This window comes from Bos grunniens, chromosome 21 (genome assembly GCF_055505025.1).
Source record: "Bos grunniens cultivar Pamir isolate PY7600 chromosome 21, Bosgru_T2T1.0, whole genome shotgun sequence".
Taxonomy (NCBI): domain Eukaryota; kingdom Metazoa; phylum Chordata; class Mammalia; order Artiodactyla; family Bovidae; genus Bos; species Bos grunniens.
In genome coordinates, this window is record NC_141185.1 from 39189550 (window position 1) to 39216775 (window position 27226).

A 27226-nucleotide genomic window follows, 5' to 3' on the forward strand; every position below is an offset into this window, starting at 1 on the left:
CATATAAATAGCAGAAAGAAAATCTTTTGGAGTAAAAATTGGTTTAACAAATTATTGAACACAGAAAAGTGTGAATGTTCATCTATTTTGATTTCACTTACCTTGCAAGTTTCCGTCTATGCTGCTAGAACCACTGACTGTTACAAAAGGGCCATAGTTATGTCGTACATATTAGAATATGCTAATACACATGTCCTGTAACAAAGACCTGGGAAGAAAACAAGTGGCTTAGGCAAGACTGATTTTAATTTCTGTCTTGTAAAACAGTTTAAAGAGAGGCAGTCCAGATCAGTTATGCACTTCAACAAAAAACTGTATACTGTTCTGTATGGTTCTCTTCCACAAAACAGCATTGACTCTGCTGTGGAGTCTAAGATGGCTCACTACCATATCCACTTCTAAGCAACAGGATTGATTAAAGGAAAACAAAACAAAAACGGTCATACTTTTAAAGGAAATATTATCATTTCCCTCACACTTCACTGTCCTGAATAGTCATACTTGCAAGGGAGACTAGGAAATGTAGGCTTTATTCTGGTGTGCGTGTGCCTGGCTAAAAACCAAAGGTGTTATCTGTGTGAACAGGAAAGAATAGATATCAGGAGAAAATTGGTATTCTCTGCCCCTATTTTGATATATTTACAAATAATTAGAAATTTAAAGTTGAAAATCCTTTTACTGGAAATGTGCCAGGATTTGCTAGCTGACAAATACCATCATTCTGGGTGTTCCTCTTAGTTTCCTTCACTCACTCACGAAAAGTGATGGAGATGGTGAAGGACAGGGAAATCTGCCATGCTGCAGTCCATGGGGTTGCAAAGAGTTGAACACAGCTGAGCAACTTAACAACAACACAACTATCTGAGTTTCCAAGGTATGTTACATTGGTATAAAATTAAAGAAAGGTGATGTAATTGCCTGATCTGCCAACTAGCTATACAGAAGTAGGTGAAAAAAGAATCTTCCAATGCAATTTTTTTTTTTTTAATCTCAACAGTGATGTTTATTTGCTGGTGACTATGCCCTGAGGGCCACAGTGAGTGACTAAGGTCAGCAGTTACTCTTCAAGGACTCTAGCACACAAAGGCAACAGCTGATACCCAAGTGTGACTCTAGCCTCGATCCTTTGTCCATGATGCAATGTCTTTATTGAGGGAAAAGGAAAATGTTTTCCCTTATAATCAAATATGGATTAGCCTTGGCAATTCATTTGACTAAGCAACTTTATAGAGTACTAAAACAAAACAGTTCTTTAATACTTATCAAGTGAAAAGTCAGTAATAATTTTGTTACAGCTTCTGAATAACATGGTGCAACTGTAAAGCAGAGAAAAATTTATCAAGCCATCTGTATAGTTTTCTCTTTTATTAAGGAAGGAAAAAAAATCTTCATGATTCTGCTGAAAGATCATCTCCCACTGCAGAGGTAGTCATGGAATGTCTCAGCTCTCCTTCCTTCGATGGGTCCTTTCTCAGTCTTCCCATGCAGAAGACTATGTAAAGTCCTGTCATACAGCAGTCACACAGCCTGGTGCGATAGTCATAATCGGTTCACTTGTGCCTGATGCAGAAATTCTCAACTCTGGGTCCCCATTATGTTATATACAAAGTTATCCTTCCTCTAATACATTAAAAACTACCAAAAAAATCTTTAGAGTGTCAAAGCTATAAAACAGATACATATAAAGTTTCTTTTGTCTGAAATATACACCTCCCAAGTTTCCATTTTCCAGAAAAGGCAGAGCCTACAAGCTACATATTGTGAAAGCCACTTTACAGGTGGCTTTATTTAGATGACCCAAGATGAATCAGTGCCATTATTGTTGTATAGCTGTGAAATAGATCATTATAGTTAAACTCATTACATTTCTTCAGTATAAAGTTCCCAGTGACTATGCGATCACATCCAATTTCTCCATTTCCAAAGAAGCCAAATAAAGGAACACTAGGAAAAAACTTTCTAAATGCATCAGCCTCCACATTCTTCTTGGCTCTGTAATACTGAGAGCCCCTGCCGACGCATGCAAACATGAAACCAATGGTGTTCTGCTCTGGAATGTTTGCTGCCTTGAGGCGCTGCATTGCAGCGTCAGCAGTCTTCTCGTCATTGACATCCTCGTTGAGAAGCACTGTGGCACCCTGGACTTGGTGTCCACTAAATGACAGTCCGACCACACCAGTGGCATCAATGTCCAGGGGGCTCCTAGGAAATGAAATCAGAAAAGTGGCGACGTGTCGTGAAACACAATTCAGATTTACAGTGTAAAAGAAAAGAAAACTCCTCCCAATTCTCACTGGTTGAGAAGTGCTGCCTTAATTTACGGTTAGTCTGAGGTGCTCCCTCCCCGATCAGAGGTAAGGCAGAAAGGGTTACAAATGAAACTACTGAAATTAATACAATAAAAGAACGCAGAAGGCAGATCTGCGGAGAAGAAAGCAATTCTTTCTTCAGTCATAGATACAAAGGGGCCAATGCATCACCACAAAGATTCTAAAACCCAGCCCGGGCTGTCGAGGGGCACAGAGCATCCTTACCTTACCCTCTTCCTTAGAAAGGAACCTTACAACTTTACTCATATATACAATGCTGAAGCTTTCGGCATTATTTACAGCTTCAGTACCTTTTTATCCCCTACCTCAGCTTGTCAAATTTAATATTCAATCATGGAGGATAATTTTATTAGAACCCATAATTCCAGAAGTTTTAGCTCTCTTCTATTTGGTCCATAAAGAAACAGGTTACATTGCTGTGTCTTATTTATTGCTTTGAGCCAATAATTAAGTTTAATCTGAAGGACAAAAATCACATTTTCTTTTTGTTTCTATTTACCTGGCATTTTTTAAAATGAAATACTTTATGGTTACTAAAGAAAATATAAAGTGTTAATAAAGTTGTAACACCCACTGGGGGAAACCAAGTAAGTACCTTTTTTTATCAGGCTTAGCAACATCTGAGTCTGTGAACAGGCAGGATTCACTGGGTTAATAAGAAACTGAGACTTAAAAGGCTTAAGCAGTAAGGCCCTTAAGGCTAACCAGTGGCAAAACGAGTCTCTGAGGGACAGATCCATCTTCCGGAGTCTGCTGCTGCTCCTTTAACATTATTGCATTTCCTCTTCGGTGTACAATGGCGACAGGTGTCTCCTGCCTAAAAGAATCAGTCTTCTTTTTTTTAGAGGGAGAGGGGTTTATATCTGGACACCACTAAAATGAAGCACTGATATACTCGATGGCTTCCCTTACTCAATGACACAGTGTAAAGACCACATTAATGTGTCACGTAAAGGGTAATGATTGCTGGAGGGTGTATCTCCCCATATTAGGTAGAAAGGGTCTGTTACATACAGACAGCCATGCTAAACTAACTGGCCAGCATCTCAGATGGTACATGTCTGAATGAGTTGGCATTTCAAAGATAAACTGTAAGCTAATCACCATTGCCCTATCCGTATATAATTTAAAAGTAAAAGACAATAAGGAAGATTAAACAAGAGGGGAAATAACCCACAGACAGTGACCAAGAATCAGGTATACTTATGCATGAAATCCAGTGCTTAGAGTTCAGTGCACTTGGCTTTCCTCCCTTCTTCCTCAAGTTCCAGGAAACTCAACTTAGCATCTGCTTTCCCTGACCTGTCGGTGCTGACAACCAGGATGGAGATTATGACTGGGATGATTTAAATTGCTCTTAAAGATACTGATCTCTAACAGTCCGTCTCCATGTCACTGCTCTAGGGTCCAAATACTAAAAATACAGAAACAACGAGGTTTGCAGGAAATATTTGGGGTCGGGGGAATGTTTCATTTTCTTCCTTTCGGAACAGCAGGTATTTATGTCCACTTAATTAGCTGAAACTCAAAATACTACATACTTTCATTGGACATGGAAAAGTAGAAGTAGTTCAAGATAGAAGAGCAAATATTTTTATCTTTGAAAACAGATACCTTAGTAATAAAATCAAAGAGATACCATTTTTGAACTTGAAAAAGCCTTTCAAAAGATCTAGTATAGTATTTCCCAAAATGTGTTCCAAGCAACATTGCTTATACGTGGAGTCTGAAAAAATGGTACAAATGAACTGATTTACAAAACAGAAATAGTCATAGACGTAGAAAACAAACAGGGTTACCAAGGGGGAGGAGGGGGTATCAACTGGGAGGCTGGGGCTGACATACACACACTATATAGGATAGGTGAGTACAGAGCATGGGGAACTTGTTCAGTACTCTAATGGCCTGTGTGGGAGTAGGATCTAGAAGACGGATGTATGTGTAACTGATCACTTTGCTGTCCACCTGAAGCGAGCACAACACTGCAAATCAACTATACTCCAATTTTTTTTAAAATCTAATACAGTGTTTTTTAAAATGTGTGCTGAATAATACCAGTAGGCCTGCAAGATGCTTCACGGACAAAAGGTTCTGTGGCCAAATGTATTTAAGAACTGCCACAAGTGACAGTATTACCCCTCCCTCTAAAAGATCCAAAGCACTGAGCACAGCACTAGGGGTTCCAAGAAGTTTTACCACAAAGCTGTGCTACTGAACCACACATTTCCTTTAGAGGAGAACACAACCAGAGGAAGTGATATGCTGCAGTTACAGAGTGATGGAGCCATCCAGAAACGCAATAATGTTGAAGGTCAATTTTAAGGAGAGTGTAAGTCCAACTAGGAATAAATTCTTAAAAGGATAACATATATAAATTTTGTTCTTCAAAGATAAGCAGAATTACGTTGTGTAAGCCCTTCAACCTATGTCTGCTGCAAAATGGAATGAACCATTAGCAATCCTTTAAACATGATTTTTAAAAAACCCAAAGTGATGTAAAGCTGAGAACATAACCATCACACGCAGAAGTCAAAAGCACGTCAGACATACTTTTCAGAGGTCAGCGATGCCAGGTTGTCCACCTGGCCTCCAGCCAAGATGACGTTCATGTCACTGAAAGTGCTGACGACTCGCTGCAGGTAATTACTGGCTCCCACCTTACAGCAGTTATAGCCAAATACAAGGACCACTCGAAGCTCAGGGTTATCTAAAAGACCTGCAGAAAAATGAAGAGTGACCATCTAAAAAGAGAGTCTTTGAAAGAAATCCTTAAAAAGGAATTGTGAGTCATTTTTCAAAATGAAGTGTTATTGCTAATGTCTTACGCGCCTAATTAAGAACAACTTAGTGCTTAAGCTGTCAAGTCTTCCATTCTTTTTTGCAAGCTCTAACATTACTCAAAACCTTCGCTATAATTAATTTTTAACCATTAAGAAAATTAAATGGCTATTTGAAAATAATATAGTCAACCTTCAACCCAAATAAGGAAGCAGCTGTGTAACTGAGCAGCACCCCTTGGTGGGCCTGGGCACAAGCCATCTCCACTCAGGCCGCCGCCTGCCATGGAAGGGAACCCTGGTTTACGAAACAGAGTTAGATGCAGTGGGAATTTAAACGTCCAGAGGAAATGAGACGCCACGAACCCCCTGCAGAGGGTTGAATGTGATCTCCCCCCACATTCCCAGGAACGAAGAATGTGACCCAACTTGGGAAAAGGGTCTTGGCAGGTGTGATTAAGGATCTTGAGATGTGATCATCGGGACTGTCCAGGTAGGCCCTAAATACTACACAAGTATCCTTACTAGGGAGAAGGCAATGGCACCACACTCCAGCACTCTTGCCTGGAAAATCCCATGGATGGAGGAGCCTGGTGGGCTCTAGTCCATGGGGTCACGAAGAGTCAGACATGACTGAGCTATTTCACTTTCACTTTTCACTTTCATGCATTGGAGAAGGAAATGGCAACCCACTCCAGTGTTCTTGCCTGGAGAATCCCAGGGATGGGGGAGCCTGGTGGCTGCTGTCTATGGGGTCACACAGAGTTGGACACGACTGAAGTGACTTAGCATAGCATCCTTACTAGAGAAACAGACAGAAGAGGCAGTGTGACCTTAGAAGCAGAGACTGAAATGATGCAGCCATAAGGAATGTCAGTGGCACCAGAAGGAGGAAGAGAAAAGAGATCCCTGCCCCTGGAACCGCCTGACTCCAGCCTTCTGGCCTTCTGTACTGAGACAGAATAAATGGTGCTTTGAGCCACTGAAGTTTGCGGTAATTTGTTACAGCAGCCTTAGGAAACCAAAACACCACTAAAATACAGGCCTTATCCACATATTCCAGGAGAGAGAAGGTGGATTAACCATGGGAAACTCATTCCAAAGCAGGGAATTACTCAACTCTGGAGCCCTTCTGGGATGTAATTCTGGAATGAAAAGTAGCTACCACTAGAGGGCAGCACCGTCTGGGCAGGAGGTAGGCAGGACACACATCCCCGACAGGCTCCCAGGCTTTGGGCAGGACACACCCCCCCGAGAGGCTCCCTGGCTTTCTCATGTGCCTCTGGCACCCTGTTCACAGACTATCAATTTGAAATCTGACAAACAGGTGGCTCTGGGAGAGGAAAAAGAAAAAAAAAATCAAACACATGACCCACATTCGAGTATCCACTGACTCAGCCACATGACTTCCACCTTCATAGGGTAAAGGCTGCCTGAAGTAAAGCTCATTCAAGCAAACTGGGGTGGGGTGGAGATGAATGACCAGTTCCTAACATGAAGTAATGACTTCTCCAGGGAGACTGCCTCTGGTCCATTTCTAATTCTCTCCACAGCACATCACTGATTTGGATGGTAAGAAAGTGGAAGTGAAGTCACTCAGTCGTGTCCAACTCTTTGCGACGCCATGGACTGTAGCCTGCTAGGCTCCTCCAACCATGGGATTTCCCAGGCAAGAATACTGGAGTGGGTTGCCATTTCCTTCTCCAGGGGATCTTCCCGACCCAGGGATTGAAATTGGTCCCCTGCCCTGCAGGCGGACTCTTTACTGTCTGAGCCACCAGAGAAGCCCACATTGCAGGGAGAGTAAGAATATTAGTAAAAGCCAGTACTTTCAAGACACCATATGCCCCAAACCATTACTAAAGGGCTCTTTTTCTCCACACAGACCAGGCCAGCAAATTTTCAGAAAATGTTTCTTTTTTTCTTTTTCCAGAATGACTATTTTGAGTCAGAAGAGGCCTGTGGGGTCAACAGTGTAGTCTTATTTTACAAATAAGGGCTGATAATCTCAGGAAAGCGACTGGCCCAGGACATCCTAGCAGACTCGACCCACTTCTCTTGACTCTCAGTTTTAAGTTTTAGAAACCTGAAGACTTCTAATCTCTCCCCTTCCTACTGTTTTCTAAGCTCTAGACTCTTTTACAGTTGCCGAGTAGGCACCACCCTCGTTCAGCCAGCGCATACCCGGTGCTTTCAACGTCTCCCTCCAGCGGTCTTGTTCTATAGCCGACCACGCGCACACACACTCATCTAGAAACCAGACCCACTTCCCTCCACCCAACTTAGAGAACAAGTCCACCGCAGCCCAGGCTGGCTGCCTGTCGAGGCAGACAGGTCTCTATCATGTACCGGAAGGAAGGTTCAAACGCCACGCCACTCAAAATTGAGAGGCCTGAGATTCACGAGCCTGAGAAGATGACCACCCAGCTCATTTTGAGGTAAATCCTGGCACTGCCTTCAGTCCTGCCTCTGGTGAAACAAGCGGGTCCTCTACTCAGTACAAGTGTCTCAGAACTTCCAACTTCAAGAAAGCAGGCTAGCCATCTTCCCAGCTCTGATGTTTGCTGGGCAGATGACACACTCAACCAGTGAGCTCCAGTTCCCTGTTCCTGGAAATCCAGCGTGAGACGGAAGTCACAGCAGACAGTGCCTGGAGGGCACGTGGGCCACCCGTTCCCTTGGCAGCCCTGAACACTGTTCGACGGCACACAGCGCTCAGTGACCAGGCCTCGCGGGCTTGGATCCCACCACTGCTACTTTAAGGAATCACAGCTGGGGTGATGCCACTGGTGTTCACAGAGTGACATGGTACGAAACAGCTTCAAAGACTCAACGTGTTTCCTGTAAGGGCATATGGATCCACTAGAATTTATCACAGTTCTCAGAAGACTGAGTAGCGTTCTACTTCTGTCCTGGCCCGGCAAACCAGGGCCCCAGCTCTAGCAAACGCTGACAGTCTGCACCTCAGGTACTACCCATGGCCCTGGCTGCACTATGCCCCTCCTACACGTGAGCCTCAACTCAGAATTCCTCCACCGATCATCTACATATCTTTTTTATAAGCTGCCTTAAATTCATTTTCAAATAAGGCAGAATATAAATTCGTTACAGATATGATCAAGCTGGAAGGTTAAAAGGAAAAAACTAAAATCTAGACACCAAGACCAGTATCAGGTTCAGGAAAGCCTACTATGAAGAACTATTCCAAAGACTGGCCAGGACTGCCTGAAAAAACTTTAGGTCTGTGTGTTCAGATTTCTATTCTTTTTAGAGAAACCTCTCTCTGAAGACAGCTCTTTTATGAACTATTTGAAAGTGATATAATCTAAACGCATGTAGAATATCGATAATTACTTTAAATAGGTACGCAACAAGCAACAAAGACTTATTGTATAGCACAGGGAACAATGGGTAACTCAGCTGCTAAAGAATCCGCGTGCAATTCAGAAGACCTCAGTTCGATTCCTGGGTCGGGAAGATCCGCTGGAGAAGGGATAGACTACCCACTCCAGTCTTCTTGGGCTTCCCCAGTGGCTCAGCTGGTAGAGAATCTGCCTGCAATGCGGGAGACCTGGGTTCGATCCCTGGTTTGGGAAGATCCCCTGGAGAAGGGAACGGCTGCCCCTGGGAGGGACATGCTGGCATCACGTCAGGATCAACCAAGAGTCAGCAACATCAGCTGCCAAACCTCCTTCCCCTCCTCCCCCAATTACTGTGCCAGCTCCTTTTTCTTCAATCACCATTAAATAACCTGGTGTTCCCAAATTTCCATCTGTGGTTGAGACCATTCTCTTGAGCTTCAGACCTACATATTAACTGTCGAATCAATGTTCCCATCTCAGATTCAACGTGTCCAACCCAGAACTGGTAATCTGACTCTTCTGACCTCTGTCCCCATCTATTCCGTTCCTCAGAGCGCCTGCCGTGGCAGAAACCCGGGTGACAACACTGCCACCCTCCTCATTCTCAACTTCCAACATTTAAATCCATCCCCTCAACCTCGATTCCACCTCGAAACTTCATCGTGAATCCATCCATGTCTCTACAACTCCACTTGCCACAACCACAACAGCCCTGATCTTCCTGCATCCTCTCTTGTGTCCCTCCAAAATGAGTACACCACAGCCAGAGGGGCAGTTTCAGAAGACTTAGCTGGCTGTGTCCCTCCTCTGCCTCGAGTCCTGGCTTGCCGCTGCCCTTATGTATGTAAAAATCCTTGGTGTGTCCCCACAACGCAGAGCCAGCCCCAGCCTGCCTCCTGGCTCACACCACACTCCCTCACCTTCCATCTCACCATTCCCTAGACACACTGGAATTCCTTATATTTCATAAATGAGCCAGTGGCTGCACAGCAGTCCTGAAGGTGAGCTGCCAGGCCCTTTCTATTTCCTGTCCTTTGATCTATTTTTGTCAATAACCGGGAAAGAAGGCACAATACTTGTACAATCCTCTTCCTGACTCCACATGTGAGGGACCCCTGCCCACTCCAGTTCACTCCTCCTCAGGGCTCTGCCCAAATGTCACTTTCCCAAGACCCCAGGGTGGATTAAGTCCTGTGCTTATGTTTCCCAGCACTTCTGTGTGTCCACTTGGTAACACTTACACATCAGTGTACCACATTCAAAGTCGGCCTGGCCTGCTGAACCGGGAGCTCCAGGAGGCATCTCCACAGCCCTGCACACGCAGGCCTGGCAGAGGATCTGCACAGGAACAGTTTCCAATGAACCAACACTGGCTTTTACGGAACATGGGTATTTCTGATTTCACTTCGAAAGCATCAAGTGCTGGCCCATCTACATGTGTATATCTATATATTTTTTTCATTCCAGAGACTATTTTTTAACACGGGGTGGATACCATACAGATCTCAGAACAACCTGTGTCTCTTCAGGGCTTCAGTTGTGGTTCAATCGGTAGGAATCTGCCTGCAATGCAGGAGATCGGAGTTCGATCCTAGGTGGGGAAGACCCCCTGGAGAAGGAAATGGCAACCCACTCCAGTATTCTTGCCAGGCAAATTCCATGGACCGCAGTCCATGGGGTCACGAGAGTCAGATACAACTTAGCGACTAAACCACCACCACCACACCTCTTTTAAAAAATGCGCCATTTTGGTAAGTTCTTCAAAAAGAATGTCACCAGCGTATGTGTGTGTGTATTATATATATGTATATTTATATATATAAAGTAATATGTACTGGGACGCTGGGTCTGATTATGACACACCCTATATACAAGGTCTAGAAGGACTCGAATATCTCATGCGAGGTCCCTGCCCACAGAGACACTGCCCATCTCGCAGGAGGCTGAGGGGGCTTTGTTTATTCACCACAGGCTTTCCACACACCACCTTCTACTCAGAGCAGCCAAGTCTACAACGCAGGGGAACACAGCCCAGGCGCCAAATCTGGCCCCTGCCTTTGCATATAAAGTTTTACTGGAACAAAGCTGATTTTTTGTGTACTGTCACAGCTGCTGCAGTGCTCCAATGGCAGAGCTGAGCAGATGCCACTAGGCCGCAGGCCTGGCTAAGCCTCAAACGGTCACTACCCGGCCTTTAGAGAAAGTGTGCTGAGCCTGTGGGACGCTTCCAGGAACGGGGTGCCGTCCATGGCCACAGAATGTGGCTGACGAGCTGCGCTGGGCGTCTGGCTCAGGGCTGCAGGCTGGGGCTCTGTAGAGAAGGGGTGCCCACATCACAGCCTCCCTCCCTGCCCCCCTCAAATGCCTCCATCTTCCTGTCCACATACAAGGCAACAGTCCAAACAGAGAAGTACAGAAAATAGGACGGGAAAGGATAGAGATTACCATCTCAATCTAGCCAGAGCCTCAGTTTCCAGAAGGTCATGAACAGGATGAAAACAATGGCTTGGAATAAGTCAAAACTGTTGCCAGCAAACAGTTCAGCGAAAGGACACCAATAAAACCACGTCACAGAGCAGAAAAACATGGGGCTCTTTCCTGTCAGTTTTCTGATTCCTATACTTAGAGCCACAATGCAAAGGTCTAAAACAAATCCAATAACTATTTAATTATAAAATAGATGGTTACTCCCACTCAAGATTTTGAGTCTTTCTTATAAATGGACAAAACTAGGCTTCTAGCTTCAAGCAGTGCTCCACAAAGACCTCAACCATGGATCCCCAGGCTGCTTTAAAACAGAAGAGACCATGCCCAGGAGGCACCGTACTCACTTCTGGATAAAAGAAAAGAGACAGCACAGAAGAAGAAACCATATGACCTTCAGCAAAAGCACCAGGTCAAAGGCCAAACAAGTTCCTCTAACAAGTTAACCCCAATCAGTTCACCTGCAGAGTAGATGAAAGGCCTTAGCACTGCTTTGCTTGAATAGTTTAATGCTTCCTATATTAAATTAAGCTTTCTCATTAGTGCTTAGAAACGGAGCCAACCCTTTCTATCAACCCTTATGCATGACCTGTCTATATCAGCCAAGTCTCCTGCCTGGTATTTCCTAGTAAACCTTTGTTTGATAGACTTTGCTTTAACTTACACTATCTCTAGAACTTATCAAATTCATCACACTTATTTCTTTCTAATTAGTCGGTATTGAACTAACCTGTATCTTCTATAGTTTTTTTTAAACAAATGCTTATTACTATCACAAAAGAGAAATAAAACCTTAAACTTTTCAGCTTCAAAAAACAAAACAGGACAAAATGATAAAAAAATATTCAAAGAGGAAGAAGTCCTTCAAAATTCAAAATTAAATGCAAGTGAGTTTTTAATCAATGGAGTATTTGTGGAAAATTCATCTCTAGTTCTCTCAGGTTGTAATGTAAGTAAAATAATTTAAAAAGTGGATCTATTCTATCAAAAATATTGCACCAGCCTCTGTTAATCACTAGTTTGAACTGTCCACATCTGCAGTAACTTGTACTTAATTCAGACTCTCTTGCGAACAAACAAAATCAATCAACAATGTGGGCAATTAATGGTAAACATAACAACTTACCTACTTCAGTGAGTTGATGCCTTTCTAGTGTTAATTTCTTTGGATCCTTAATAAAATGAAAGGGCTTTATTTTTATTCCTTCAATTTGAGGAAATAATAGAGCAAAACCAGATTCTCCAATTTCTATTTCCTGAGGTCGATTGCTACGTGATCCTATTGGTGTCACTAGGAAAGAAGGTAAATCATTTTGTGAACAAATTCAATGAAGACAGCCACACCTCATATAAATTACCCAGTTTACTAACATAATCAATTAGATAATAGGCCACTACCCAAGTAAAAGTTTCTCAGCTTTCACATTTTTAGGAGTATAAGGTCATGATATCTATAGTTTACTTTCAAACTGTTTAGAAAGAAATGTTTTCATAAACACAGAAAAAGCACATGTTTTTCACTATGGTGATCTAGATGAAGGCAGAGGGTGTTTATTGTACTATTCTATTATTCTGCCACCTTTTCTATAGATTTGAAGTTTTTCTAAATAAAAAGTTAGGGAGGTAGTAATTACAACTTCACAGCAATTCTACTTCAAAAACATTTATCATCAATGGCTGTTTTAGAAATAGTTACTAATTGTAGCCTAAGAAAAAGGAATCCAATCAGCTGTCGTGGTGGAAGTGTTGTTGTGACATGTGTGGAACTGGCTCAAAGAAAGCACTCAGCTGCAGGGGAACAAGAATCAACAGACAGGGTGAGGAGTGGGTCCAGGTCCTGAATAAAGGGAGTTGGAATGATACTCCCTCCCAACATGAAGATAACACGGGAACTTAGGGAGAAAGATGAGCAATGCTCTGAGCGAGAGGAAGGCTTCAGGTAGACTGCCCACCCGTCACTATGGGATCACGGAGGCAAAACTGTTGCCTGGGTCTGCCTGCCCTCTCCTGTCAAACTTTAGAGTTTCTACTTGGTCATGCTTTGAGGAAGTCACAACGGGCAGCGTGACTGCGCACACACAGGCCCAACAAGATTAACTCAAAGAACAAAGAACTCAAAGCTGTTTTTATAGAAGCACTTGATAATAACTAGTAATGTGTAACTAGATCACTCATTTAAGGAAAAATTAAGAGTTAAAAGAAAATCAGTCACTGCCATCATTTTTTCAATCCAATGAGAAACAAAATTTGTGATGAAGGGGCTGATATAATAATATAGGAGCAGGAGCTAATCGAAGGAGACATGAAACAGTCCCCATCAACCATGTATCTACCCTTCAGATCAGATCAGATCAGTCGCTCAGTCGTGTCCGACTTCTTGCGACCCCACGAATCGCAGCACGCCAGGCCTCCCTATCCATTACCAACTCCCGGAGTTCACTGAGACTCACGTCCATCGAGTCAGTGATGCCATCCAGCCATCTCATCCTCTGTCGTCCCCTTCTCCTCCTGCCCCCAATCCCTCCCAGCATCAGTCTTTTCCAATGAGTCAACTCTTCACATGAGGTGGTCAAAGTACTGGAGTTTCAGCTTCAGCATCATTCCCTCCAAAGAAATCCCAGGGCTGATCTCCTTCAGAATGGACTGGTTGGATCTCCTTGCAGTCCAAGGGACTCTCAAGAGTCTTCTCCAATACCACAGTTCAAAAGCATCAATTCTTTGGCGCTCAGCCTTCTTCATAGTCCAACTCTCACATCCATACATGACCACAGGAAAAACCATAGCCTTGACTAGCCGGACCTTTGTTGGCAAAGTAATGTCTCTGCTTTTGAATATGCTATCTAGGTTGGTCATAACTTTCCTTCCAAGGAGTAAGCATCTTTTAATTTCATGGCTTCAGTCACCATCTGCAGTGGTTTTGGAGCCCAGAAAAATAAAGTCTGACATTGTTTCCACTGTTTCTCCATCTATTTCCCATGAAGTGGTGGGACCGGATGCCATGATCTTCGTTTTCTGAATGTTGAGCTTTAAGCCAACTTTTTCATTCTCCTCTTTCACTTTCATCAAGAGGCTTTTGAGTTCCTCTTCACTTTCTGCCATAAGGGTGGTGTCATCTGCATATCTGAGGTTATTGATATTTCTCCCGGCAATCTTGATTCCAGCTTGTGTTTCTTCCAGTCCAGCGTCTCTCATGATGTACTCTGCATATAAGTTAAATAAACAGGGTGACAATATACAGCCTTGACATACTCCTTTTCCTATTTGGAACCAGTCTGTTGTTCCATCCAGTTCTAACTGTTGCTTCCTGACCTGCATACAAATTTCTCAAGAGGCAGATCAGGTGGTCTGGTATTCCCATCTCTTTCAGAATTTTCCACAGTTGATTGTGATCCACACAGTCAAAGGCTTTGGCATAGTCAATAAAGCAGAAATAGATGCTTTTCTGGAACTCTCTTGCTTTTTCCATGATCCAGCGGATGTTGGCAATTTGATCTTTGGTTCCTCTGCCTTTTCTAAAACCAGCTTGAACATCAGGAAGTTCACGGTTCACATACTGCTGAAGCCTGGCTTGGAGAAGTTTGAGCATTACTTTATTCACGTGTGAGATGAGTGCAATTGTGTGGTAGTTTGAGCATTCTTTCTCATTGCTTTTCTTTGGGATTGGAATGAAAACTGACCTTTTCCAATCCTGTGGCCACTGCTGAGTTTTCCAAATTTGCTGGCATATTGAGTGCAGCACTTTCACAGCATCATCTTTCAGGATTTCAAATAGCTCAACTGGAATTCCATCACCTCCACTAGCTTTGTTCGTAGTGATGCTTTCTAAGGCCCACTTGACTTCACATTCCAGGATGTCTGGCTCTAGGTCAGTCTGTAAACACTTGAAATCCTTTGTACTTCCTTGCATAGGACTTAATATCCAATCAAAATTCTTTCAGTGAAGATTACAAATGCCAATTGTGGAGTAGTACTGAGTGCAACAAAGTAAAGGATCACAGCTAACATTCACTCCCTGCTCACTACATGTCTCTATTCTAAACACTGCACGTGTGCAATTCACTGACTCCTCAGACTCTCTGGGAAAGCTACTGTCAATCACCCCCATGTCAGAGAGGGGGAAACGGAAGCTCCATGAGGTCAGTGAGCTCGCTCAAAGTCATGCAGACATAGAGTGCTACAGCCGGGATTTCCACCCAGGGATCGGAACCACCGCACCATGATGGCCTCAACGGGCTCTCCCTCCCCAAAGAGCTAGAGAACAGTCAAAAATAATTAAAAGCAGCAAAAATTCACCGGGAGCAAACCTAAAAAAGAAAACTTCATGGTATATGCTTCAAATAGTGGCAGCTAAGGAGAGAAAGAGAAGTGCATGAGGAAGGTTGAAGGCAGTTCCTGTCCAGGCCGACCTCACGTCCACCCACCAGAAACAGTTCTGGCTGAACTGCCAGAAGTGGGAATTCTCACTCATACTTTCTAATTTGTAGAGAGGATGAATGAGATCTTTGTCTTTCTCTGAATGGCTACCTGGAAGATATGAATTATTATTACATGTGGCTTATATGGACAACCCTGAGATTTGAACCATTAACCACAATAACCTAAGGAGCATGAACGTAAGTCAAATATAACTTGAAGGTATAGAAGGCCAACGTTATCGTACTTTGGACGGCCAAAAACATAAATCTGCTTTAAGCTACAAATAACCCACCGGTCTATAGGACCCCACATTAATGAAAGCCAGGAAATCAGTTGGTATTCTCTCACCTACAATTCCTGGGGTCACAATCCCAAGGACTTGGCATTGCTTTGGGAAGAGCTTCTCAAGGGCAAACGCTGCTCCCATAGTAGTTCTCTTCCTGGCTGCAGTAATACAGAAGAGGATTATCCAGGCCATCCGTTTAAGGTCAAATTTGATGAAGAAAATAAAAGCAAATATTAAATAAAGTTTAAGTCACTTAACACTAGAACACATTACAAGGACGTCTAAAAGCTTTGATTAAAACCAAAAGTCGTGTTTTGTTGTCATGAGTCCCTGTTTTATAAGTTAAATTCTAAATCTGACCTTCAGCATTGCCAGTTTGTCTTTTCCAGTTGTTCACATACTGCTTTTGCCTCAATGACACAAGCAGTAGCCGCTGGATTTCAGATGGACTATTCTTTCTGTTAAGCTGATACGAAATCATGACTTTTCTAGAGCACAGTCATCTGGAATCAAATCACACAATGACAATCCACTAAGTCTTAACTCTGGGGTCAGTGTGCCCATCATGGGACACAGTCTGCTTCTTCACTTAGCAAGCGAAGAAGAATGCACAGTGCTGCCAGAGAACTTCGGTGAACAGTCATCCAACACAGCAAAAGGCTGGAACAGCCAAAGACAGACATTCTGTTTTAACAGTAAAATGCAAACGCCTGCACACGAAGTCTTTCGAAATGAGAAAACAGCTCTCCAAAGGCCTTGTGTCGAGTGTACCATGGCGTTTGGAACCTCTGGATAGAATCTCTGAATCTTTAGACTGCAAGGTGTGCAATCTCTGACGCAGACGCTTCCTCAAAAGTTCAGAGACACTATATGCATGCATTCTTCAGGGAGCAGGCCCACAGCCTCAGAAAGTCAGTAACTCTCAGGATGAAAACAGTACTCATCTCCAAACAGAGGTGCACAAGGAAACAAGAGAACCCCAAACTTTGTCCTCTGCTGCTCACCTCTCTTATGGCCACGACACTCCTCCAGATTAATGAAATTTTCTGAATCAGCCATGTAAAGAACTGTCTGTGGTAATATATGGACATTCTGCAAAGGAAAAAAGAAAAAAAACAGAATTTGATCACACAAATCTACCAATGCTTTTGTGGCGCTTTCGAGTTCTGCCCTGACCCAAACTGCCGTCGCCCGACCCTTCTTCAGGCCAGTGTTGGTGTTTTGAGTCCATCTACTCATTCGTGTTTCACTCATGCTCTTTCATTTTCAGTTCATTCATTTGTTGAACATATATTATTTCTTCAGGTCACAATCATTCCAGCCTGACTGACGAAGTTCATTTTCACAATAATTTAAGCTCTTAGACAAAAACATTAAGTACCAGCAAAAGATTCCACTGGCTCTATGTGAACAGGTGTCACAGCAACAGAAACATCTCAGCAAGAGCAAAGGTACAGACTTGTATCACTCCTCTTTTCTTTGCCAGATTAAATAATCCAGGCCTTCATTTCCGGCTTGCTAACTAGTTAGTTTCCTACAGGAATCTATCGCTCACCATTATCTGGACAAGCTCACTTCTGTATTTATCCTTCTGCAGCTTTCTTCCTCTTGCTGAAGATTGTTCTTCTCCTAAGAAAGAGCTAAGTGCCGCACTCCATAAAACCTTTTCCTAGACTTCCTAAGGACCGCTGACCTCGTGTGTGACATCCGTCATCCCAGTCATTCTTACTTGTGCCTTATCTCTTACAAGGGACAGCTGTAAGCCCTTACAACCTGGGCTTATTCAGACTCATGTTTTCCACCAAAATACATATAACAGACAAGTGGCAAAGCAGCTCAACTTAATGAAAAGGGTGTATACAGTTTTCCTCCTAAGCTGGTTACTTTCAAAGATTTTTACTATCAAAATGGAAGGAAGAAGATAGCATTCAGCAAAGCCTCAATAGGAGTTAAATGAAAACGAAATGTTGATCTGGGAAAGTTAAGTTGTTTTGGAATAGATTCCATATAGACAGACTCATAAAAGATACTGAGACAATGATGAGTGGCCTCAGGGCTGTATAATAAACTCTGGATACAGTTTCTGTGGTCCACAAGGTATCGTCAAAGAATATAATTTGGGGAGTAGGGGGCAAGATAACAGTAATAAGACCTTCAGCCCACATCCTACCACAGACACTCCAAATTTACAATTATTTACAGAGGAACTACTGATGGGAACAACCTCAAGACTAATGGAAAAAAATTTCCACAGCTGAAGACATGCAGCAGGAACCACCATGAGAAGGCAGAAGGGGGAAACTGGAGATACAGCACAGCGGAGACCACACCCTCAACAGGCAACCTACAAATGTGAGGATAATCACAACTGCAGAGGCTGTCCCCAAGGAGGAAGGGATCTGAGCCCCACCCTGGACCTCTAGCCTATGGGTCCTAAAGCCAGGAAGATGAGGCCCTAGATCATCTGGCTCTGAAGGCCAGCAAAGCTTGTGTACAGAAGAGCCAGAGGGCTGGAGGAAACAGAGACTCTATTCACAAAGGGTGTACACAAAATCTCGTATGCTCTGAGTCCAAGCTCAGAGACAGTAATCTGAAAGAAGGCTTGGTCAGATCTTGGAGAGCCTCCTGGAAAGGCAGGAGGCAATGGGGACTCTCCCCTAGGGACAGAGATGCTAGCAGCAGCCATTCTGGGGGAGCTTGTTCTACCAGGAGGACCCTGATTCCGCTAGCACCACTGTGGAGTCCCTCCTCTAGCCTATTAGTGCCATGGGCTTACCTACCTACCAGCCCTTGTCCTCCCTTGGCCATAAAGCCAACTTCACTGGAACCCAACCCCACCCGCCAGCAGCCGGCAGCCTCCACATGAGCTCCTGGCAGCCAACCGGGCTTGGGGGCCAGCCCTGCCTACCAGAACACCCACAGCAGTCAGCTCTGCCACAAGAGATGAACCCTCGCAGCCCACATAAGGGGTACTCCTAGAGGATACAGCTCTGGTGATCAGAGAGAACTGTGCTTCTGGGCCCCCTAGGACATCTCCTTCTTCTCCAAGATCAGGAAGCATAACTGATCTACCTGATATAAAGAAATAAAAACAGAAAATCAGGAAAAATGAGGTGACAGAGGAGTATGTTCCAAACAAAGGAACAAAACAAAATCCCAGAGGGAGAACTAAGTGAAATGAGATAAGCAATCTACCCGATACAGAGTTCACAGTAATGATCATAAAGACGCTCAATGAACTCAGGAAAAGAATGGATGAACACAGTGAGAAGCTTAAGAGTGACTTCTAAAGAACCAAACAGATCTGAGAAATACAGTAGCTGAAATAAATTTAGCTACACTAGAAGAAATCAACAGTTGATTAGATGATACAAAGAAATGGATGAGTGAAGTAAAAGAGTAGTAGAAACATCTCAAGCTGAAAAGAAAGAAAAATCTTAAATGACAGTAGTTTAAAAAATTTCTGGGATAACCTCAAGAGTACTAACATTCACATTATAGGAACCCCAGAAGCTGAGGAGAAAGAAAGTGACAAGAAAAGTTACTGGAAGAATAATAGCTAAAAACTTCCTTAACCTGGGAAAGGAATATCCAGATCCAGAAAGCACAGATCCCAAACAAGAAGAACTCAAAGAGGTCCACACCAAGGCACATTATAATTCAAAAGGCAAAACTTAAAGCAAAACTCTTAAAAGCAGCAAGAGAAAAACAACTAGTTATGTACAAGGGAACTCCCATAACATGGTCAGTTGACTTTTCAGCAGAAATTTTGCAGGGCAGAAGGGAGCAGCAAAATATGTTCGATGTGATGAAAGGAAAAAACCCACAATCAGGAGTAGTCTATTCGGCAAGGCTATCGTTCAGATTTGAAAGAGCAATAAAGAGTTTCACAGACAAGCAAAACCTCAGTTCAGCACCTCTAAGTAGAATTTACAAGAAATGTTTAAGAGACTTCTCTAAACACCTCACCTGGAAATAGAAAAATCTAGAAGGAAGGTTAAAAGACAAAAGTAAAGTAAAATCATCAATATCCACAAAAAGTTGTTAAAGGATACAGAAACCAAGAAAAGGGAAAATATGATGTCAAAAATGATAAAGAGTGGGCGTGGATGCAGGTTTGTTTGAATGTGTTCAAACTTAAGAATCACCACCTTAAAATAATCACACATACAGAGGACAAAGGAAATCAAACTTAACACTAAAGACAGTCAGGACATCACAAAGGAAGCGAGCAAAAGAAGGAAAAAAGAACTACATCAACAATCAGGAAACAGTAAACAGGAATAAGCACATACTTAATTTTTATTACTTTCAATGTAAATGAACTAAATGCTCCAATCAAAAGACACAGACTGGCTGAATGGGTAAAAAAAAATAAGACCCATATATATGCTGCCTACAAGAAACTCACTTCAGATCTAAAGACACACGCTGAGAGTAACGAGATAGAAAAAAAGTGTTCCATGGAAATGGATATGAAAAGATAGGTAGCACTACTTTGATAAAGAGATTGATACAACAAGATATGACAATTGTAAGTATATATGCACCCAAAAAGAGAACACCTAAATACATAAAGCAAGCAGAAACAAAGGGCGAAAGTGCCAGTAACATCCTAATAATTGGGAACTTTAACACCCTACTTATATCAATGATCAGATTGTCCAGAGAGAAAATCAATAGGAAACACTGGCCTTGAACAATACATTAGGACAGACAGACTCAATAGATATAACATATAGAACATTCCATCCAAAAGCAGCAGAATACACATTATTTTCAAGTGTACCTGGAACATTCTCAAGGATAGATAACATGCTAGGCCACAGAACAAGTCTCAATAAATTAAGAAGTCAGAAATCACATCAAGAATTTTTTCTGACCACAACACTATGAGACTAGAAATTAACCACAACAAAACGAAACACTGGTAGGCCAAATATGCAATTAAGTAACCAATGGGCAACTGCAGAAGTCAAACACCTGCTGACAAATGGAAATGTGAACACAGCCCAAAATCTGCGGAATGCGGCAAAAATGGTTCCAAGAGATAAGTGTACAGCAATGCAAGCCTACCTCAGAAGACAAGAAAAATCACAATTTAAAAACCTAATCTTACACTAAATGAACTAGAAAAAGAACGCAAAAAACCCAAAGTTAGTAGAAAAATCATAAAGCTTAGAGCAGAAATAAATGAAATAGAGACAGTAAAATAATAAAAAAGATCAAAGGAACTAGGAGCTGGTTCTGTGAAGATAAAACTGACAAAACCTTTAGCCAGACTCATCAAGAAAAAGAGCCCAAATCAATAAAACAAAATGAACAAGGAGCTATTACAACTGACCCCAGAGAGATACAAAAAGATTCAAAGAGATTACTATGAACAACTATAAGCCAACAAGATAAACACCTAGAAGAAAGGGATAAACTTCTAGCAACACATAATCTCCCAAGAGTGAATCAGAATGAAACAGAAAATATGAACAAACCAATTACTGACAATGAAACTGAATCAGAAATTTAAAAACTCCCAACAGACAAAAGTTCAGGACCATACAGCTTCACCAGTGAATTCTATACCAAACATTTAGAGTTAACACCTATCCTACACAAATTATTCCCTAAAAATGAAGAGGAAGAATGGCTTCCAAACTCATTGTTATGACATATACCCTGTACCAAAACCAGATAAAGACACCACAAAAAAGGAAAATTACAAGCTAATATCCCTGATGAACAAAGATTCAAACTCCTTAAAAAAAATCAGCACATCAAATTCAATAATACATTAAAAGAGTCATGCACATGATCAAGTGAAATTTATCCCAGGGATGCAAGGATAGTTCAATATATGCAAATCAGTCCACGTAATACACCACATTAACAAAATGAAGAATAAATACCTGATCATCTCAATAAATGCAGAAAATTTTTTGACGATACTCAGTATCCATTTATGAAAATAACTGCACAAACTGGAGACAGAGGGAACACACATCTACATAGAGGACAAAAATCACAGCTGAAATCATACTCAGCAGTGCAAAGCTGAAAGAAAACAACTCATAACATAAGGAAAAAGACAAAGATGTCCACTCTTGCCACTTACTCTCAACACAGTATTGCAAGTTCTAGCCATGGCAATTAGACAAGAGAAAGAAACAAAAGGATAATTTGAAAGAAGAAGTAAAACTGTCAGTGTCTGCAGATAACATAACACTACATATAGAAAACCCTAAAGACACTAGCAGAAAACTATTACAGCTATTAAATGAATTCAGTAAAGCTGCAGGAGCCAAAATTAATATACAGAAATTTGCTGTGTTTTTATATGCTAACAATGAACTATCAGAAAGAGAAATAAAGAAAATAATCCCCAAAGAATAAAATAACTAGGAATAAAACAACCAAGACATAAAGGACCTATACTCAGAAAATCTTAAGACACTGATGAAAGAAACTGAAGATGACACAATGAAACAATATACTGTGGTCACCAAATGGGAGAATATTGTGAAAATGACCATCTACCCCAATGCAATCTATACATTCAATGCAATCCCTACTAAAATACCAATGACATTTTCACAAAACCACAACAAATAATTTAAAATTTGTTTTGATTACTGTAATATAGTTTGAAATCATGGAACATGATACCTCCAGTCTTGCTCTTTTTTCTCAAGGTTGTTTTGGCTATTCAGGGTCTTTTGTGTTTCCATACAAATTTTAGAGGCTAAAATCAGAACTATCATTTGACCAGCAATTCCACCTCTGGGTATTTTTCTGAAGGAAAAAAAAAAAACTATTTTGTTAAGATATATGCTGTAAAGAGCAATATTGCATAGGAACCTGGAATGTTAGATCCATGAATCAAGGCAAATTGAAAGCGGTCAAATAGGAGATGGCAAGAGTGAACATCGACATTTTAGAAGTTAGCGAACTAAAATGGACTGGAACGGGTGAATTTAACTCAGATGACCATTATATCTACTACTGTGGGCAAGAATCCCTCAGAAGAAATGGAGTAGCCATCACGGTCAACAAAAGAGTCCTAAATGCAGTACTTGGATGCAATCTCAAAAACGACAGAATGATCTCTGTTTGTTCCCAAGGCAAACCATTCAATATCACAGTAATCCAAGTCTAGGCCCCGACCAGTAACGCTAAAGCTGAATGGTTCTATGAAGACCTACAAGACCTTCTAGAACTAACACCCAAAAAAGATGTCCTTTTCATTATAGGGGACTGGAATGCAAAAGTAGGGAGTCAAGAAAAACCTGTAGTAACAGGCAAATTTGGCCTTGGAGTACAGAATGAAGCAGGGCAAAGGCTAATAGAGTTTTGCCAAGAGAACGCACTGGCTGTAGCAAACACCCTCTTCCAACAACACAAGAGAAGATTCTACAAATGGACATCACCAGATGGTCAATACCAAAATCAGATTGATTATATTCTTTGCAGCCAAAGATGGAGAAGCTCTATACAGTCAGCAAAATCAAGACCAGGAGTTGACTGTGGCTCAGATCACGAACTCCTGATTGCCAAATTCAGACTTAAATTGAAAAAAGTACGGAAAACTACTACACCATTCAGGTATGACCTAAATCAAATCCCTAACGATTATACAGTGGAAGCAACAAATAGATTCAAGGGATGAGATCTGATAGACAGACTGCCTGAAGAACTATGGACGGAGGTTCATGACACTGTACAGGAGGCAGGGATCAAGACCATCCCCAAGAAAAAGAAATGCAAAGAGGCAAAATGGTTGTCTGAGGAGGCCTTACAAATAGCTGTGACTAGAAGAGAAGTGAAAGGCAAAGGAGAAAAGGAAAGATATACCCATCTGAATGCAGAGTTCCAAAGAATAGCAAGGAGAGATAAGAAAGCCTTCCTCAGCAATCAATGCAAAGAAATAGAGGAAAACAATAGAATGGGAAAGTCTAGAGATCTCTTCAAGAAAATGAGAGATACCAAGGGAACATTTCTCACAAAGATGGGCCACAATAAAGGGTAGAAATGGTATGGACCTAAAAGAAGCAGAAGATATTAAGAAAAGGTGGCAAAACAACACAGAAGAACTGTACAAAAAAGATCTTCGCGACCAGATAATCACGATGGTGTGATCACCAACCTAGAACCAGACATTCTGGAATGTGAAGTCAAGTGGGCCTTAGGAAGCATCACTATGATCAAAGCTAGTGGAGGTGATGGCATTCCAGTTGAGCTATTTCAAATCCTGAAAGATGATGCTGTGAAAGTGCTACACTCAATATGCCAGCAAATTTGGAAAACTCAGCAGTGGCCACAGGACTGGAAAAGGTCAGGCAATGCCAAAGAATGCTCAAACTACCACACAATTGCACTCTCTCACACACTAGCAAAGTAATGCTCAAAATTCTTCAAGCCAGGCTTCAACAGTATGTGAACCGTGAACTTCCAGATGTTCAAGCTGGATTTAGAAAAGGCAGAAGAATCAGAGATCAAATTGCCAACATCCGTTGGATCATAGAAAAAGCAAGAGTGTTCCAGAAAAATATCTACTTCTGCTTTATTGACTATGCCAAAGCCTTTGATTTTGTGGACCACAACAAACTCTGGAAAATTCTAAGAGATGGGAATACCAGACCACCTGACCTGCCTCTTGAGAAATCTGTATGCTGGTCAGAAAGCAACAGTTAGAACTGGACATCGAACAACAGAGTGGTTCCAAATAGGGAAAGGAATACATCAAGGCTGTATATTGTCACCCTGCTTATTTAACTTGTATGCAGAATACATCAGGAGAAACGCTGGGCTGGATGAAGCACAAGCTGAAATCAAGATTGCCGGGAGAAATATCAATACCCTCAGATATGCAGATGACACCACCCTTATGGCAGAAAGTGAAGAACTAAAGAGCCCCTTGATAAAAGTGAAAGAGGAGAGTGAAAAAATTGGCTTAAAGCTCAGTAGTCAGAAAACTAAGATCAAGGCATCTGGTCCCATCACTTCATGGCAAATAGATGGGGAAACAGTGGAAAATTGTGAGACTTTATTTTCCTGGGCTCCAAAATCATTGCAGATGGTCACTGCAGCCATGAAATTAAAAGACCTTTGCTCCTTGGAAAAAAAACTATGACCAACCTAGACAGCGTAAAAATCAGAGACATTACTTTGCCAACAAAGGTCCATCTAGTCAAAGCTTTGGTTTTTCCAGTAGTCATGTATGGATGTGAGAATTGGACTATAAAGAAAGCTGAGCACCGAAGACTTGATGCTTTTGAACTGTGGTGTTGGAGAAGACTCTTGAGAATCCCTTGGACTTGGAGATCCAACCAGTCCGTCCTAAAGGAAATCAGTCCTGAACATTCATTGGAAGGTCTGATGCTGAAGCTGAAACTAATACTTTGGCCACCTGATGTGAAGAACTGACTCATTGGAAAAGACCCTGATGCTAGGAAAGATTGAAGGCAGGAGGAGAAGGAGATGACAGAGGATGAGATGTTTGAATGGCATCACCGACTGAATGGGCATGACTCTGAGTAAACTCCGGAAGTTAGCGATGGACAGGGAGGCCTGGAGTGCTGCACTCCATGGGGTCACAAAGAGTGGGATACGACTGAGTGACTGACTGAACTGAACTGATGCACTGCAGCATTATTTACAATAGCCAAGATATGGAAGCAACCTAAGTGCTCACAAAGAGATGAATGGATAAAAATGTGGTACACTTACTAGACAGTGTATTAAAAAGTAGAGACATCACTTTGCCAACAAAGATCTGTATAGTCAAAGCTACGGTTTTTCAGGTAGTCATGTACAGATGTGAGGCCTGGACCATGAAGAAGGCTGAGTGCAGAAAAATTGATGCTTTCAAATTGTGGTGCTGGAGAAGTCCAAATTCCTTGCACTTCAGAGATCAAACCAATCGATCCTAAAGGAAATTAACCCTGAAGATTCATTGGAAGGACTGATGCTGAAGCTAAATCTCCAACACCTTGGCCACCTGATGTGCAGAGCCTATTAACTGGAAAAGATCCTGATGCTGGGAAAGACTGAAGGCAAAAGAAGGGAGCAGCAGAGGATGAGTTGGTTAGATAGCATCACCAACTCAGTGGCAGTTTGAATAAACTCTGGGAGTTGGTGATGGACAGGGAGGCCTGGCCTGCTGCAGTCCATGGGGTCACAGAGTCGGACACGACTGAGCAACTGAACTGAATTGAAAATGCCCAGTATGTGGAGAATGGTCAAAGAAACCATGGCACATCCTTACAATACGCAGTCATTAAAATTGCTATTTATAAAGTCTTCATGACCCGAGAAAAATTTCCCTAAATTACAGAATAGCATCACCAATTCAATGGACAGGAGTTTGAGTAAACTCCGGGAGTTCGTGATGGACAGGGAGCCCTGGCGTGCCTGAACTGAACTGAAATGCTGTGCTTAGTCGCTCAGTGGTGTCCGACTCTGTGACCCCATGGACTGTAGTCCGCCAGTCTATCCATGGGGTTCTCCAGGCAAGAACTGGAGTGGGCAATTGCCATTTCCTCCTCCAAGGGATCTTCCCAACCCAGGGATCAAACCCAGGTCTCCCGCATTGCAGGCGGTCTACTTACCGTCTTGAGCCACCAGGGAAGTCAAGCCATATACGAATTGTTTTAAAGTATTTAATCTCAACGATTGACCCACCAACCTTGCAAAGGACTGTACGCGACACCCCTTACTTGCCTCAAGCTCTTCGGCTACCACGCGGACCAGGCAATGCTGCGCCAGATGGCAGGGATCCGCCGAGAGCGCGGAGATCCAGGTCACATTCCGATGAGTCCGCAACACTCTGCGCACACACTCCCTCCATAAGCGGCACACGCTGGGGACGCACACGCACAAAGGACTGTGAACGGACGTTCACTTCCCTTTCTCCTGCAGCTCTGTACAGACCTCCCTCCGCTCGCCCCCACCCATAACCTCAACAGTAGGAGATCGCTACGGGTTCCCGGGTCCCCGGGACGGCGAGGCGTCTGGCACCGGTTGGGAGGCAGAGCTGGGGGCGGAGAGAACCGTAGGGGGAAACTGGCTCCTCTGGGAAGGGTCCCCGGGAGCACTACAGCAGGTGTGCTGGGGTACGGGAGCGCCACCTGGGGACACGGGGTCCGGAGCCGGGGTCAGCCCTGGGTCCCGACGGTATCCGCCCACCCGCCAGCCGAGGCAAGCCCGAGCCAAGTCCCGAGGTCAGCTTCCCGCCTCCTCTGCCCTCACCCGGCCACCCGCAGCAGCGCCTTAGCGGGCAGGAAGGTGAAGACACGCTCCACCACCTCCGCTAGATTACTCAGCACGAAGGTGCTTCGCGGGTCTGCGGAGGAGGAGCCGCAGCAATCGCCGCCGCCGCCCACCCGCTCCATGCCTCACCAACCCCACCAACCCCACCGGGAAACAGTACGGCGGCTCGGAGGGAGCGGCTTAGACAGGGCCCTCGGCGTACTGAGCAGGCGCGCGCGCCACTTCCGGCCGATCCGGGGAGGCGGAACTGCTGCGGGGAAGCCCACGTGACTCCAGGCTAATACGTTTCCGGCGCTGGCTTTGGATGGC

At 43.0% G+C, this 27226-nt stretch overlaps 1 protein-coding gene and 1 non-coding gene across 6 annotated transcripts; both read right to left on the reverse strand.

Moving 5' to 3' along the window:
- Positions 1–973: 973 nt before the first annotated feature.
- On the reverse strand, positions 974–27165 carry FBXO22 (F-box protein 22). Of its 5 annotated transcripts, none has more exons than XM_086363999.1 (7): positions 27120–27165; positions 26369–26507; positions 16660–16747; positions 15718–15813; positions 12080–12244; positions 4881–5046; positions 1224–2202 (listed from the first exon to the last, which is right to left on the reverse strand). In XM_086363999.1, the coding sequence occupies exons 3-7, from the start codon at positions 16712–16714 to the stop codon at positions 1785–1787; spliced, it is 900 nt and encodes a 299-aa protein (XP_086220125.1). In that variant the 5' UTR covers positions 16715–16747; positions 26369–26507; positions 27120–27165; the 3' UTR covers positions 1224–1784. The 5 variants fall into 5 exon arrangements, with proteins under 5 accessions (XP_086220122.1, XP_086220125.1, XP_086220124.1 ...); XM_086363998.1 differs by having other exon boundaries at positions 27078–27120; XM_086363995.1 differs by having other exon boundaries at positions 26897–27120.
- LOC147349445 (small nucleolar RNA SNORA3/SNORA45 family) lies at positions 1000–1123 on the reverse strand. Its single transcript, XR_015150779.1, has one exon. It is a non-coding gene; the product is annotated as a small nucleolar RNA SNORA3/SNORA45 family (small nucleolar RNA).
- Positions 27166–27226: the final 61 nt, after the last annotated feature.

What these genes read in the sequence shown, in the direction of transcription:
- FBXO22 (XM_086363995.1), bottom strand. Translation starts at nt 27,039, where the DNA reads ATGGAGCGGGTGGGCGGCGGCGGCGATTGCTGCGGCTCCTCCTCCGCA. An exon ending in GTGTCGTGGCCATAAGAGAG is followed by an intron (nt 15,814 to 16,659) that starts GTGAGCAGCAGA and finishes GTATTACTGCAG; the next exon opens with CCAGGAAGAGAACTACTATG. An exon ending in TGTGACCCCAGGAATTGTAG is followed by an intron (nt 12,245 to 15,717) that starts GTGAGAGAATAC and finishes CTTCTTTCCTAG; the next exon opens with TGACACCAATAGGATCACGT.